Consider the following 17449-nt stretch of genomic DNA (forward strand, 5'->3'; position numbering starts at 1 on the left):
ATGCCACACTCTGCCCGATCCAGTCGAGCCTGATTTACAAGCACGCCATGTGCTGTAAAGATGGGGAGCATATTTAGCGCTTAAAAACGCTTTTGGGATAAACCACTGAACGTCTTAAGGGGGATACCAGTCATCTCACACATGGCGCCCCTGTCCCTAGGCCATCTTAAGTGGATGTATGAAATCGGTTCCACTAAAGGGAAGTTCAAACACATGTCCTAGCAGAGTAACCACAGGTGAGGTTCATCATGTTCCACTAAAGTTTGAAAACCAGAAAGTGTCAGTTTGTGTACATACACACCAATACGGTGATAACTACCCAAAATCATCTTATTCCAAAAATCAGACAATGTGTAGATTGGATAAGTTGGTAAGAAAGCTGGTAACGGTGTTTACATGCATAGCATAATCTGGGTAATAGGCAAAATCTGTTTTTTTTGCTTAAATGGTTTATGACCCCACCCTAATAAAGGAGCACTATTTGTGTAAACGGTGAATGTAAATGCGCTAAATGTTTTGCTTGAAAGGTGTTCTTGCTATTTTTCATTAAAATTAAAGCCACTTGGTTTGATATTTTCCATTTAATGCAATGATATCTATTCATTTTAATTGCGGCATCCTGGGAATGAAATACACTCACAAGGATAGTAAAACCTGAAATCACCTACATTGTGAGGAACGGCCAAAGGTTTCCATAAGAGAAATGGCTTAATAAACATCCTAAATAATGTCTTAATGGAAGTCTATAAATAAAGAAAGGTTTCAGTGGGGTTAGGGGATAGAAAATATAATTAGCTCAGTATAAAATCTGTAAAAGTCAAAGGAAATCCCCATCATGATAGAAAAACAAATGTGTGTGTGTGTGTGTGTGTGTATGTGTGTGTGTGTGTGTGTGTGTGTGTGTGTCCATCAGGTAAAACCAGCAAGATAATTAACAACACTAAACAAAATAACATAACTTATTGACAGCCAAATTAATATTGCACATTCAAACACATTGCACTTTATAACTACAGTCTTCAACACTATAATTATCTGAGCAGTGATATACATCAGCAAGTAGCAATGACCAGGTCGTCTTTAGTGCTTGACTCCCACAGATGGCAGCAAGTGAAAGCCTCTGTTTAAAATAAAAATAAAATGGCATCAAAGCCCCTAGTCAAGCAGATCTGATTAAAGCATTTTTAGCAACACTGTGCTCCAGCCAGACAGTATTCCCCACACCAAGGAGCTGAACTGAGATTTAATTAACACTCCATTTAATTACTGGGGTTGATTACAGTTGTACAATGCTGCCTCTGAGATTTGCAGGAGATGGGCTGGTGTCCTGATAATTCAGCTGAGGAGCAGAAATTTTATAATGCCCATCTGATAAACTTTGAAATTGAAATTTGACATTTAAGGTTTTTTAAAGTGAAGTACAATGGGCCAATAACAGCCAGTCTCCATGGAGCATTTTTAGTGCTGAATTCTACTGAACAGTGCATTGTGGGAATAGCTGTGTTTTCGTCACTGTTTGCTCTGACCTCTCAGCAGCTCTGAGATTAAACTCCACAACCTTTTCTTCAGACAGCAAAGACCTTAAAGTGCTACAGCATCACTGTGCCTTTAACTGCTTCCCTATAGCACTTTTAAATATTTAACTCCCAGGACTTTTCACTGATTCAGTCAGTCCAAATACCAAAAACAAAACAAAACAAAACCGAAAATTCAAAACATTTAAAGGACTTGTCATTTAAGTTTCTCTTAGCCCATAATTGCCATAATAGCAGTGCTTCCAGATCTTGAAAGAGTAACAAGAGACCTGGTCTGGAAAAACAAGCCCAAAATAAGCAACTTACTTCACCAAAACAAGTGAAAATAAGCTACACCAATTTTTTTTTATAGGATTATGGTCTTAATTTCATTGGTCAGCATAGAAAGCATAACACTAATAGGATAGACAGTATATAAAATAATGTTGCACACTGAATCATTGAGACAGGAGAAACAAACTACAGCTATAAACATTATGAACAAAATGTGGAATAGTGGTGTCTCGTCAAACTCTGCCCGTTTGGACTAAACGTCACGTTATACAGACAGACTATATTTTGTTAAACTGGTTGTTTTTTTTTTACCCACAGAGAGCATGCACATGTTCTTCTGGAGTTAATAAAGTCTTGAATCAGCTTTATACTGCTTTAATAACTGATTAGGATAAAAACAAAAGGGAGCACACACTCTCTTTACAGAGACACACATTGCTCTTTACAGGGTTCCCACTGTAATGGAAAACCTTGAAAATATCAGGGAATATAAAAGGTCTATAATAAATATATGATTTGGAGACAATGGAGAAATAACTTTTACCTCTATGATTTTCCTTTTATATGTCCCTGTTGTCATTATTGTGGTGATTAAGGAAATGAACTGGGATGCCCTGTCACTCACAGGTTTCAGATGAAAAGCATGTATAACACGCATATTCACGAGAGTGCGGAATTCGGATGACTCTCCACTAGCTGTGTTCAGCCTGACCTCACAATAAAATCAGAAAGGGTAGGTTGACTTTTCTTTTGCAAAAACTGGTATGTGTTACTGGTCCTGCTCAACCTGCTCCAAGAGGGATTTGAACCAGCATCAGCTGGCATAGTAGGCAGGTGCTCTAACAAGGAGGCCAAAGCCTCAGTCGCTAGTGCACCTCTTGAAGCCAGGGGATTGAGGTTTATACATACCGCACAGCTATCACCTACCAGCTGGCTCCCATTACATATGCTTACTGAAATTTAAAACACTGCCCCCAGTGGCCAAAGCGGTGTTGTAGGGCATATAGGCACGTGTGAGCTCCATTTATGTCCAGGAGAGGTCGCCAAAAGCTAGTTGGGAAGCGAGTTCCTTTCAGCTGTACTTGATGTAATACAGTGTAGAGGAATGCATATTTTTTGGACTCCACCCACCAACCCAAACCCAAATCTAAACCTAACCATTAGTGGAGTAAAAATGAAATGTTAGTGGGAAAAGTGCAACCTCCGAATCATGCTCGTCACTTATTAAGCGAATGTAATTACTTTCTGGTTTCAACATGGATACAAACCAGGGTCTCTCACGCTGCTGTCATGCCATGTTGCTGGTCGAGCCACGTGGGAAGATAAACACACCGAAACCGATGCAAAAATGTCTGGTGGGAAATGTCGCATGTCAGTAAGTCAGCATACTGTCGCTGATTTTATGGTAATGGAAAATTCGGGAACAGAATGCCAATTTCCTGTGTGATCATGCTGGTGTGTTTGACACCACTGAAGTAGAACACGGTTAAAACAGTAGATGGTGTTATTTGGAAGCTCAAGCTGCTATTAGTGGAGGGCAGCATTTTTTTGTGCTCTGTGAGCCCAAACACCAGCAAACACAAAAACGTGACTGCACTCTGGAAACAAGTCCAAAAAAAACAAAAAAACAAAAACGCAACCCACAACTACCCATATTTATAAGCGACTTAATGAAAAGTCCAAAGTCGCTTATAATCAGCAGACATGGCAACACTGCACAGCAGTAAATCTCGGGGTATCTTAAGAAGACACTGGGCTTTTTAGAGATATCAAATGTTTGGGAGTTTGGCCATGACAACATCCTCTCCTTGGTCTATAGAGATTATGACCTTTCAATTCAGCACATCATATCAAATATGAATAATAAAAACACATTTATTATCATAAGATTTTTATGCACCAAACTATATAACTAACAATATATTGACATTTAAAAAAGCAAAATTGTAAAAGGTTTTTTTTTCTGCCAGGTCTCAGGAAGTTATAAAGGCATCATAACATCATGATAATCAGATGACAACATAATAGCATGTAATGTAAAACAATGACATTTTTATAATGACAGAAATGGGCTGCTTATAAAAATAAAAAAAAAATTACATTTAAATATCAGATCCCACTTTAAATATATCTTATAAAAAATATATTTCAGTATTTTCAAAGATCTCTTTTTTATTGTAGTGGGCATGAATGGATTGTAATGATGATAGAGAGATAAACAGTACCTCAAATGCCTGTTGTATTATATTTGATACATGCATTTCAATGTGATTTTTCTATAAAGCAATGGAAGAAATTTCATTTTCATGAAGTTGTTACAATTCAGCAAATACTCATTTTTGAAGTATCAGTAGCAACATAAACATTACTGTAACTTTTACTTTATTACTTTATCAAAATCAACAAAGATTTTATAGAAAAAAGACATGTGCATCACAGTATGAAGGCAAATATTTTGGAAATAATATTGAAAGGTCTTCTACTTCCAGAAGAAATCTAGTACATTCCAAACAATAGGTTTTTCAGCAAAGTATCAATCATGTTGACGATGTAGAGGCTTTAGAAAATCATGTATCAAATATGATACATGCTGCTTTTTGGGGTTAATTTGATGCAAATTAAAATGTGGATGTGTGGAATAGAAGTCCGTTCAATATGTTGTTCACAGCCCATGTTTTTTAGAGTTGTTTCTCTAAAAGAAATATGTGAATAGACATATTCAGTTTTTCATAAGATAATTGTAGACTGGACTTCAGAATACACACATGTCCTGACTTATTTATCAATTTAATAGAGATCTCAGTACAATTTTAAACTCATTGTTAGCAGTAGCTGATCATTTTTGAAGGTTTTGATTACATGACAGGGCCATCTACAGTGTCAGTGATCAAATACTAGATTGACAAATACATTATTAATTACTCAGACGTGAAAACATTTAATCGACCGAGCAGCACACTGTTATTGATCCAGGTGCATGTGTGAAAATCACCATGACCAATAGGGTTTATAAATGTATTTGTGGGTCAGGTTTTGCCTACTTTGGGAACAAATGTCCCAAAAGCATAGTAAACCCAGAAATCACTTACATTGGGACCAGCCAAAGGTCTTTAAGGAAAACTGTTACTAAATAATGTCTTAATAAAAGTAACACTAAAAAATGCTAAAAGGTTTCTGTGAGGATAAGTTTAAGGGAAACAACAGAAGTCAATGGAAAGTCCCCACAATAACAGAAAAAAACTGGGGTTTTTTGGAGTCTGGAGGCCCCAGCTCATTTTACACGTACACATTCACATACACCTAAAAGTTTTTAAAAGTAACACAGGGTGAAATTTATATGCTTTGTCTACCTTTTCGAATTCCTTATAAGTATAACTGGCCATTTTTCCTTGTCACTGTTACCTTAAGCTTTCTCACTGGGGAGCTTGAAACGCACCACTTTTCTATTTTCTGTAAAGCTGCTTTGGAACAGCATGTATTATAAAAAGTGCTAGACAAATTATTTCTGATTCTACTCACTATACTGCACACGAGAATTTCAAGAGAGCTGCTCTGCGCAGCCAGCAAGCACACTGATCTGGTGGAGTTTGTGAAGTGTTGTGTGTAAGCTTGTGTGGCTCATAAATGATTGATACGGACCCTGCAAGAGTTTCCATAAACCCAGAGGGAGTGAGAGAAAGCAGCATGCTGATGTCCATCTTTCATGTAAGCCACTATAGGCAAACTACACAGCACTAAACACTAAAACAGGTGTGTGTTCAAGACTGAGGGTGTGTGTGTGTGTGTGTGTGTGTGTGTGTGTGTGTGTGTGTGTGTGTGTGTGTGTGTGTGTGTGTGTGAGTGTGTCCTACAGGATAAGGGAAAGAGAGAAGGGAGACGAAGCAATGCTGGCAGACAAGTGTGTGAGTCAGAGAGCCCTTCTCCATTTCTGCCTCCCACGCTTGCATTTTTACAGTCTACCTCACAGCATCTTGGACCACTGCTTGTACACACACACACACAAACAAACTCTCTTGGGTCTGCTAGAGGCATGAGGTATCCTTTGCTTGGCTGAGTTTGGGAGTATTGGCCTTAGTCTGAATGTAGATATCTTGATTTGCCCTAAATCTATGTGTGAAAGAAAGAATGTAACTACATATTCAGGATTGGGAGACCAAATGTAATACACATGTCCTCCTCAAAGTCTCAGGTTACACTCTTTTCTCTCAGTATCTCTGTCTGTCTCTCTGCTGTGATAACAGTGAATAATCTTTGCACCCTATAATTAAAACACTTGGCTTCCTGTGTGCCTGCTTGTTTGTGTACAGCATGTGTGCTTGTTTGTGTGTACAGCCTGTCTGCTCAAGTGTGTGTGTGCATGAGATCATCACAAATTGTTGGTAGTGTCACTATGTATTAAGATGTACAATCTGTGACATGCTCACATGTGCAGTGTGTGACTACAAGAATAGAATCACCTAGTGTTTGACACAGACAGAAAGAGCAGCTTTGCTGACCTGAAAACCAAGTAATTTAATGCAAGAGACCCCACTTCAAAATATGTTATTATTATTATAAGCCCCTTAATGCTTTGAGATAACTCCCTACATAGTTCACTGCGACTGTGATAGTTCAACTGCTTCTGAAGAAGCCCTCATTGCCAATAACTAAAGACCAATCTCAAAATTATCTTTCCTCTCTAAAATAATAGAGAAAGCAGTAGTTAAGCAACTGCATGAGGTAGTAAAGGATAACAATATTTCTGAGACATTTCAGTCAGGTTTTAGAGATAATCACAGTACAGAAACTGCCCTTCTTAGGGTTATCAATGACTCATTGATGGCGGAAGATGCTGGAGAGTGCTCCATTTAAGTGTTGCTTGGTTTAACTGCAGCATTTGACACAGCTGATCATTCAGTTTTAACTGATCCACTGAAGAGATGGGTGGGAATATCTGGGTGGCTTTAGACTGGTTTGCTTTCTATTTGTCAAATAGGAAATTTGTAGTGTCTATAGGAGATGAGATGTCCTCCTCTTTAGCAGTAAATTGTGGTGTTCTGCAAGGATCCCTGTTAGGGCCAATTTTGTTTTCTTTATATATGTTATTGCTTGGTTCTGTGATTTGAAAACACAACATACATTTTCATTGCTTTGCAGATGACCTACAGTTGTATTTGTCATTGAATCTCAATGATCTGACTCATTTAAGTGTTCTTAAAGCTTGTATAGCAGATATAAAAAACTTAAGATGATACTGAAATTGGTAACAGTCTGCAGCGCTCTAATACAGTGTGTCTGCTTTGCCGCATTCTCCAGCATGCTCGAGCTCTTATTGACCTTTGATGACCTCTAAGAAATTTGGACCGCGCAAACTGACAACCATCGATATCAGACAGAACGCCGCATGCAGCCCTCGACTAACGACCTAAAAATGTCACTTTCAGCACCACACGGGGTGGACAGCGACAAGTGCGCCCTGGCATAAAGGCTTGATGGAATGTCTCGAGCTACGAAAACAACAAGGGAATGGTTTACACGCACACATTCTCATAATTTGCATAATGATGATGATATTTAAGTGCCAATACGAGAATAATGTGTGGCTAAGGCCTAAGTGTGCCTAATGCGTGCGCGTGTATGCGTGTTGTTTCTATCTGTCACCGCGCGCTTAGACTGATACCTTGCTGATGACAGCAATCTTGCTCGCGCCAGAACATCGAAGTGAGTAATGGAGCGCGAGGACCGTCTGATCTCACCTGATTCGTGGAAATATGATTTCGAGGGGGCACCAGCAGCTGGAGCGCGATGTGCAGAGCAGAGGTCAGCAGTCCCGCCACTATGGCCCAGGTGAGAGGCAGCGGCAGCATGCTGTAGGTGGCAAAGAGCGTGAAGAGCACGTACCCTATCCCATCACCGAGCAAGCCGTACCCCAGTCCCGTCGCGAGGATCTGCGTGGCCAAAGCGACCCAGGTCACCGCGCCGCTGTATTGCAGGTAACCGTGCGAGCTTGTGTCCTTGCGCACCACCACGAGCGCGCAGATGACCACCTCGATGCCCGTGAAAAACCCGAGAAGCATCCCTTTGATCGGGTCCATCGGTGTGGAGGCCAGAGTCAGGTGTAGCACGAGCAGGGTCAGCTTGGTCACCACGTCCAGAATGTTCATGACCACCACGGACTTCCGTCGCTGGCCCAGAAAGTAGCGCTGGTACAGGCGCTCGAGATCCCTGGACTTGAAGGCGTAACGCAGGGTGGGGAAGATCACCCCGCGGTACGTGTAGCCCCAGCTCAAGAAGAAGTCGGAGTTGCTGGGCGCGCAGTCGATCTGCAGGAAACCCAGGTCGCTGCTCGAGCGCTCGGGGAAGACTTTTGTGCCACCGTTGTTGTGCCGGTCGCTCACCGAGGTCCTGCCGGCGGAGTGTTTGCGCGAGCCCTGCTCGTGAGGCTCGTCCGGTGAGACGGGCTTCGGGCTGTGTTCATGAATGAAGCGTTGCTCGGTGATGTGTCGCACGGCATTCTGCCACAGCAAACGCTTGGGTCGGTTCCCGCTGTTGTTAGTGGGGGTTTTGTTGATGGTGTACAGCTCCTCGCTCGCGCTGGAACACCGCACCTCAGATAATTCCATTGTTTCCACACCCGCTGTTCTATTTAACTATACTAGTTCCAAAATAAAAAAAAATAAAATAAAAAAAAAGAGACAGCTATGTGCAGGTGTGTGTAAGGAGGGCTAGCCAAACGTGTTTGGCCAGGAGGGTGAGGTCTGGACTCCACGGAGTGTGGTGGACGCACCGGTGACTTGTCCCACGGCAGCAGCTGTTCATCATCACGCGCTCAGCACGCAGGGAGAAACGCTTCCTTTGACCACATCATACGTCTAGTCCTCCGCGAACGTCAGAGCGCTTTGGTCGCGCTTGCTCTTGCCATTTGGCTGCGGCTCAAGATGTGCAGCGCTACAGCATGGCATGCGCCCGCTCGCGTGCTGAAAAACAGCGCATCTTACCGCGCAGCGATGCGCGCATGTATCTCCAAGCAGCAGTGTCTGACGAATGCCTAAAATGTCAGTTTCCCGTTTTCAGCAGCAGGTCTTTGTGTGTCTCTCTATCGCAACCAGGGTGGACACACAAGAATTTGGAAGAGTCTTTCCCACAACGCCATTCTGTAGAGCCGAGATGGATCGAGCCCCGTGGATCTTCTCAAGAACTGACTCCAGGAATGCTTGTAATCTTCGTCAGGGGTGAGGTTTAGGGCTGGAGGGGGTGTCGCGAAGACCCTCCTCTTCCTCGGTTTTGGAGCTCAGTGATAGCTGAACGCAGATCAGGTCACGAAGGATAAATAGGCTGTAGGAGTGCTGAATCGCACGAGTAATGTCAAATAAAACAAACAAGGCTCGTGGCGTCAGTCGGAGGCGTGATATCGCGGGCTTCTGTGTTATTATAGAACCATTAAGTGCATCCGCTCATCTGGTGGAAATGCTATTTACACTGAGAGAGAGAGAGAGAGAGAGAGAGAGAGAGAGAGAGAGAGAAGTGTGTGAGTGTGTGAGAGAGGGTTTGGGTGGTTTACGAGGACATTTTTTTAGGTTACAAACTGGTAGGCCTAATTACAAGGATATTATGCTATAGATGTGGTTTATTAGGACATTTCTAGTGTCCTCATAATTCAAATTGCTTAAAAAACATACTAAACGATGTTTTTTTTAAAAATGTAAAAATGCTGAAAGTTTTTTGTAGTTCGTACAGTATAAAAATCATAATGTCTATGGAGAGTCCTCATAAGGATAGCCACACCAACATGTGTGTGTGTGTGTGTGTGTGTGACAGAGTCTTCCCGACGTCATGAGCTTTTTTTTCTGCGCACAGCAGAGGAGCGCGCGAAAAAGAATGGACGGACCGTAGGGGGGAGAGAGAGCATCGGTCGGACCATTATTTAGGCTATCCTAATGTGCTTTTATAGCTTTTATTTTTTATTATTTCTTATTATTTCTAACTTAATATATTTATTTTAACCGATGCCAATGATCAAAACTAAAGCCATTTGAATCGTTATTAGGCTAATATTTTATTATTGGCTACTAGACCTCATTATTAGGCAATGCTGAATTATTAAAATAAAAAACTTTATTTAATATCAAACTCTAATATTATTCAAGTAGCAGTTTATAGCAAAACGCTTTTAGAATTTGTATCTAATTTATCAAATATATAGCAACATATCATACTTAGCTGGACAATGACTCACCGGATATTCGTCTTTTTAAAAATATTTTACAGACCCCGACTGCGGCTGATCAAAACGGACCGACTGCGCACCGTGAGTGACTCATCGCGTCACCCGCTCGCGCTGCCGGCTCTTTATTTAACGGGTGTGGGTTTCCAGCGTGCGAGAGGTGCTCAAATCTCCTATTTGCAGGGGTTTCTATCTGCGTGGCACACTCACTCACTCACTTTATCTTGTGCCTTGGCTTTCTGTTTCTTTTGAAAAAGTAAGGTTAATTGAAACTGTTGGAGGCAGCACAGTGCACGCAGCAAGCTCACGAGCTGCTCCAATGGTGCGTTCAAGTCATGTCGGAATGATCATGTTTAGGAGTTGAGAGCACATGTCACGAATGCCAACACAAAGTCGTAATTACAAGTTTTAAACTCGGGATTTTCTTTAAAGGAACAGTTCACCCCCCCAAATGAAAATCCTCTCATGATTTACTTTTACCTTTATGTCATCCCAGATGTGTATGACTTTCCCTCTTCAGCAGAACCGAAGTGAAGTTTTTTTATAAGCCCATTTCAGCTCAGTTTGTCCATACAGTGCATGTAAATGGGTGCCGTCCATCAGGCTGCTGGCTGTTTGACGGTCCAAAAGGCTTATTTAGGCAGCATAAAAGTAATCCACACGACTCCAGTCAATCAATTAATGTCTTCTGAAGCAAACTGATAGGGTTGTGCAAAAAATAAATAGTTAATTAAAACTTTATTAATTTAAAAAAAATCGCTTCCTACCATCAGTGACGTAAGCACAATGGCGCGTTCATGGGAGAAGTCAGAAGCTCGTGCTTTGTACACAACAGAAGAATGAATGTCATGCGAGATTTAGTTCATTTCAAACATCAGTACAGCACTGGGCAGAAGCAATTACTTTTTAATTATCGAATTGTTTCTTAAACCAACCTATCTGTTTGCTACAGAAGAAATTAATTAATCGACTGGAGTCATTTGAATTACTTTTATGCTGTCTAAACATGCCTTTTGGACAGTCAAATAGCCAGCAGCCTGATGGCACCCATTTACATTATATGGACAAACTGAGCTGAAATGGGCTTATAAAATACTTAATTTCGGTTCTGCTGAATAAGTAAAGTCATACACATCTGAGATGGCTTAAAGGAAAGTAAATCATGAGAAAATTTTCATTTTCGGATGATTTTTAGTTTGTATGTATTTTTTTATACTGTTAATGAAGAATAACAATAAAGTTTGCCAGAAAAAAAGACTAATTTTAGCTGGTTTATGAAGTGACAGGCTTGTGAAATAAAACTAGCCTACATTTCCCATCATTATATGTAGCTGCATGAGAAAGCTAAAATAAATAGTAGGGCTGGGAAATTTAACGTGTTCATTTCTGCGATTAATATTTTTTAACACATTAAAAAATTAACTTACGCAATTAATGCAGAATCCGTTTTTTTTTTTTTTACTTCCTGAAACTTCTTGCGATAGCGGAAGTGTGCACCAAGTTGTTCTTGGTAGGCTACTCAGCCTTACAGGCTCCGATTAGGGTGGGGACAGGGTTAGGGCATCTGCTGCCTGCCAGGAACAAACCTAGGCACATCTGTACAATGGGAAAAACTTCACTAATGTTTTTCTTTCTGTGGCTAAAAGTGGCATACAGTATATACCTATTCAGGAGGTATATGCTCAACTCGACAGCACATCCTAGCACAGAAACTGATTGTGTGGAGCAGTGCGTGCTTGTTGAATATGCACGGCAAATATCCCGGGCATAATAAACACAGGAGTAGATTTACTGTACAGACAATGAAGACTTCCCCCACAAGCGGTGAACCAAGCGTGCAAGAGATACGGGCAAGCTCCCCTATCTCTCCCCGCATCACCTGTAAATGCTCACTCACTTTCATCGAACCAGTGTAAAAAGCGAAAGGTCTCGAGTGAGACCCAGCGTGTTAGAGACTGAGAAGGATGTGGCCGTTAAGCAAGCTGCAACCAGTCACTTGTAGAGACTGAAACGGCAGCCATAGAAAATAGTAGTTTTGAGATTTAAAACTTCAGGAAATTAAACTTCAGCATTCGATATGTTTTATATCTGTATGTGTTATGTCTAATAATCATTGGCAATGTACACTTAAAGGAATAGTTCAACCAAAAATGAAAATTCTCATAATTTACTAACCCTCATGCCAGATGTGTATGACTGTATTTCTTCAGCAGAACACAAATGAAGATTTTTAGAAGAAGATTTGAGCTCTTCAAGTTCATACAATGCAAGTGAATGGGTGCCAGCTTTTTGAAGCTCCAAAAAGTACAAATAGCCATCACAAAAATAATCCATACGATTCCAGTGGTCAAATTAATGTTTTCTGAAGCGAAACGCTGGGTGTGTGTAAGAAATAGATCAATATTTAAAACTTTTTTTACTAAAAAATGTTTGCTTCAGGCCAGCTTGAGGTTTGTACATTGACGAGGGTGGAGTTCAAACTGCCTCTCATGTGACGTAAGCGTGAAGGCCTCCTCTGCATAGATATTCATCCATTGATCCCTTATTAGCAGCTGTTTCTATGGACCACAACACTATTTCCACACAAAGCAGCTAATGCAGCAGTCTGAGCAAGGAGCTCGGTCTGAGGCATCTCCTCCACTCACTCACTTGCATTCAAACAGCTCTCCTTGTTGACCGTTCCGAGATGGCACCGCAGTTGATGTATCCAGACCAGACGAATGAGGCATCTATGTATGATCATCCATGCTCCTCTGTTGTAAGCAACACTGTGCTTCCATTTTTTTCCGTACTTCATGCGCCAGTTCTTGCGTGATTTCTTACAACCCCAATTCCGAAAAAAAGTTGGGACAGTATGAAAAATGCTAATAAAAACAAAAAGGAGTGATTTGTAAATTATATTCACTCTTTGCTATAATGAAAGTACTACAACTAAACATTAAATGATGTTGTACCTTGTGAATTTAATTGTTTTTTTTGTTTTTTTTAAAACGTACAAAAATTTCAAATCAGATGATTTCAACACACTCCAAAAAAGTTGAGACAGTCGAGTGTTTACCACTATGAAACATCCATTATGCAGGTCTTCAGCTGCACAATGGTACGTGGTCTTCGTTGCCATATTGTGCGCTTCATAATGCACCACATATTCTCAACCAGAGACGGTCAGGACTGCAGGCAGACCAATCTAGCACCCGTACTCTCTGCTTATTCGGCCAGTATGTGTTTTTAAGTTGTTTTTGAAAAGACGGTGCTGGATGGCAGTATATGCTGCTCCAAATGTTTTACATATCTGTCTGCATTAATGGTGCCCTCACAGATGTGCGAGTTACCCATGCCATGGACACTGGCTTTTAGACCTGACGCTGATAACAGCTTGGATGGTCCTTTTCCTCTTTGGCCCGGATAACACGATGGCTGTGTTTTTCAAAAACTATTTGAAATGTGGACTCATCGGACCAAAAAACACAGTTCCACTGTTTTACTTTCCATCTAAGATGAGACCGAGCCCAGAGAAGTCGGCAGCACTTCTGGACTTTTTGTTTTCATTAGCATTTTTCAAACTGTCCCAACATTTTTGGAATTGGGGCTGTATACTTACCAAGCGTTTAGCTTCAGAAGACATTAATTAGACCACTGGAATCATATGGATTATTTTTATGATGGCTATAAGTGCTTTTTGCAGCTTCAAAAAGTTGGCACCCATTCACTTGCATTGTATGGAGCTGCAGAGCTGAAACATTCTTCTAAAAATCATAATTTGTGTTCTGCTGAAGAAAGACAGTCATACACATCTGGAATGGCACAAGGATAAGTAAATTATGAGAGAATTTTCATTTTTGGGTGAACTAATCCTTTAAGTTTCTCTCGCCAATAAGGTTTGACATTAATTGAATATGTCCATTTGATCCTATTATTAAAAAAAGTCCACTGGAATATGTCAGAAGATTTTGCCCAAATTGTAGTTACAACATGTCCAATGATTTTATGCCATGTACATACAGGTGCATCTCAAAAAATTAGAATGTCGTGGAAAAGTTCATTTATTTCAGTAATTCAACTCAAATTGTGAAACTCGTGTATTAAATAAATTCAGTGCACACAGACTGAAGTAGTTTAAGTCTTTGGTTCTTTTAATTGTGATGATTTTGGCTCACATTTAACAAAAACCCACCAATTCACTATCTCAAAAAATTATAATATATCATAAGACCAATAAAAAAAACATTTTTAGTGAATTGTTGGCCTTCTGGAAAGTATGTTCATTTACTGTATATGTACTCAATACTTGGTAGGGGCTCCTTTTGCTTTAATTACTGCCTCAATTCGGCGTGGCATGGAGGTGATCAGTTTGTGGCACTGCCGAGGTGGTATGGAAGCCCAGGTTTCTTTGACAGTGGCCTTCAGCTCATCTGCATTTTTTGGTCTCTTGTTTCTCATTTTCCTCTTGACAATACCCAATAGATTCTCTGTGGGGTTCAGGTCTGGTGAGTTTGCTGGCCAGTCAAGCACACCAACACCATGGTCATTTAACCAACTTTTGGTGCTTTTGGCAGTGTGGGCAGGTGCCAAATCCTGCTGGAAAATGAAATCAGCATCTTTAAAAAGCTGGTCAGCAGAAGGAAGCATGAAGTGCTCCAAAATTTCTTGGTAAACAGGTGCAGTGACTTTGGTTTTCAAAAAACACAATGGACCAACGCCAGCAGATGACATTGCACCCCAAATCATCACAGACTGTGGAAACTTAACACTGGACTTCAAGCAACTTGGGCTATGAGCTTCTCCACCCTTCCTCCAGACTCTAGGACCTTGGTTTCCAAATGAAATACAAAACTTGCTCTCATCTGAAAAGAGGACTTTGGAACACTAGGCAACAGTCCAGTTCTTCTTCTCCTTAGCCCAGGTAAGACGCCTCTGACGTTGTCTGTGGTTCAGGAGTGGCTTAACAAGAGGAATACGACAACTGTAGCCAAATTCATTGACATGTCTGTGTGTGGTGGCTCTTGATGCCTTGACCCCAGCCTCAGTCCATTCCTTGTGAAGTTCACCCAAATTCTTGAATCGATTTTGCTTGACAATCCTCATAAGGCTGCGGTTCTCTCGGTTGGTTGTGCATCTTTTTCTTCCACACTTTTTCCTTCCACTCAACTTTCTGTTAACATGCTTGGATACAGCACTCTGTGAACAGCCAGCTTCTTTGGCAATGAATGTTTGTGGCTTACCCTCCTTGTGAAGGGTGTCAATGATTGTCTTCTGGACAACTGTCAGATCAGCAGTCTTCCCCATGATTGTGTAGCCTAGTGAACCAAACTGAGAGACCATTTTGAAGGCTCAGGAAACCTTTGCAGGTGTTTTGAGTTGATTAGCTGATTGGCATGTCACCATATTCTAATTTTTTGAGATAGTGAATTGGTGGGTTTTTGTTAAATGTGAGCCAAAATCATCACAATTAAAAGAACCAAAGACTTAAACTACTTCAGTCTGTGTGCATTGAATTTATTTAATACACGAGTTTCACAATTTGAGTAGAATTACTGAAATAAATGAACTTTTCCATGACATTCTAATTTATTGAGATGCACCTGTATACTTGTATCAAAGATTAATACCTGTACAAATTTGTAGAATTAACTCTATTTGCAAATAGAAGTGTTGCAAACACTTGTCGCTGAATAAACCATCTAATGAGTCTTATTTTCAATGTTATTTTCAAGTTATATTCTTCATTAACAGTACAAAAAATGTATACAAACTAAACTGCACAGTCAAAAGCCTCAAGTAAAACTAAATTATTAGCAAGAATAATTTGCTTTTGCCATGATTATTTAATTGACGCGCCCCAAACTTGGAAAGAAGAAGTTCAATGTAAATCTAGAGTTTCCATCTTGTAATCACAGTGGCGCTCATGTGCGCTCAAATCGTAAAATATGATAATTCTGGCATGACTATGCTGCCTTCATGTGCTATTGGAATTATCCTACTTCATACTTCTGAAGTGGTAATTACAAGTATGTTGTGTTCGTGCTTTGTTGTCGGAAAGAATAGGAAACATGGACAACGCCAGGTTCATTCATACATATTTCTTGAGGAACTTTTATTTTGACATCATAATACATATCACTCAGTTAGCTTGCTGACAATAATGGAATTTTTGTCAAATACAAGCTACAGTATTTTCACTGTGTAAAAATGTACAACATGCATAGAATGGTTGCTGATATACATCAATGAATATGACGGAAATGGCACGTGCTAACAATTAGATATATTTAGAGAAATTAACAAAACCTGTCCTTCACTACAGAAACTGTACTCTCCTCTGCCATGTTGAAAGTTTAGGACTCCTCCATCTCGGAAACTTGGGTATCAAAATTATCTCCCGAGTTTTCCAGTTGTAATTCTGACTTGAGGGGTCGTTCAAGTACAACGTCCGAGTGGGAAACTCGAATTTACGATAATTCCGAATGCACGTGAAGGCAGCATTGAACACACACTCCCAAATACCTTGACTTGTTAAAGCAGTGTGTGATATGTCTCTAGCTTTCTTTGTTAAGGAGGAAGCGGGAGCCGGGTAAATCCTTACCGTTCTTTCTCTCCCGGACTCGCTCTCCACAGACGTCACTCAGCCACGCCCCCATCACCACACAGTGGTTCTCAAAGTGTGGGGCGCTCTCTAGGGTGCAGAGTTATTAAGTAATATAAGGGGGTGCAGAAGTCAGCCCTATTCTCAAATCTTGTTCACTTTCACACATTAAACAAAAATAGTGATAATACATGCAAGAATAATGCATGTATTGCATTTTAAACTTTCGCCTGGCATAGCAGCCTGTCCTGCATGCGCAGCTTTCAACAGCCCAAAGCATTTATACTGGATGTGGTGTCAGGTGCACTCACAACTGCGCATATATATTTTGATCTTCTCCTGTGCGTGCCAGATTCTAATGGGTGAAGAATTGAATTAAAACTTACATTTTGGTCTGTTCCTCACACAACACCATCGTATGACTTCAGAAATATTAGGCTCGAGTGTTATGTACAACTTTTATGATGCTTTTATGTGCTTTTGGAGCTTGGAAAGCCACAATCATGGTGTTAAAGTTTTTCTTGTTTCAAAAGGGGGGCATGACCAAAAAAAAAAAAAATGTAAGATTGAGTGTTGAGTGTTAAATTAAAGGAATGGTTCACAAAAAAATTAGATTCTATCTTCACACTTCCCCTCATGCCGTTCCAATCCCATATGAATTTATTTTCACATGGAACACAAAAGAAGATGATTTGAAGAATGTACACACTGCTCTTTATCATTTAATGACTACGTTTACATACACCTAAGAAAACGTTTTATTCCAGGGGTTTTGCAGAAAGCAGTGTTCTGAAATGCCATTCAACATTTCTGGGAGTACAGTGGGAAGAGCACATAGACTATAAACTACACCCA

The 17449-nt window shown here is 40.4% G+C and overlaps 1 protein-coding gene across 2 annotated transcripts in view; it reads right to left on the reverse strand.

The window, feature by feature from the left end:
* The window catches only part of LOC127440439 (adenylate cyclase type 8-like), a 94556-nt gene extending 85345 nt beyond the window's left edge, over positions 1 to 9211 (reverse strand). For both annotated transcript variants that reach the window (XM_051697003.1, XM_051697002.1), the window contains exon 1: positions 7544 to 9211. In XM_051697003.1, coding sequence (XP_051552963.1) covers positions 7544 to 8410 — 867 coding nt within the window. In that variant the 5' untranslated portion in view covers positions 8411 to 9211. The remainder of the gene's footprint in view (positions 1 to 7543) is intronic.
* Between the last annotated feature and the right edge of the window lie 8238 nt (positions 9212 to 17449).

Source organism: Myxocyprinus asiaticus, chromosome 5, assembly GCF_019703515.2.
Source record: "Myxocyprinus asiaticus isolate MX2 ecotype Aquarium Trade chromosome 5, UBuf_Myxa_2, whole genome shotgun sequence".
Taxonomy (NCBI): domain Eukaryota; kingdom Metazoa; phylum Chordata; class Actinopteri; order Cypriniformes; family Catostomidae; genus Myxocyprinus; species Myxocyprinus asiaticus.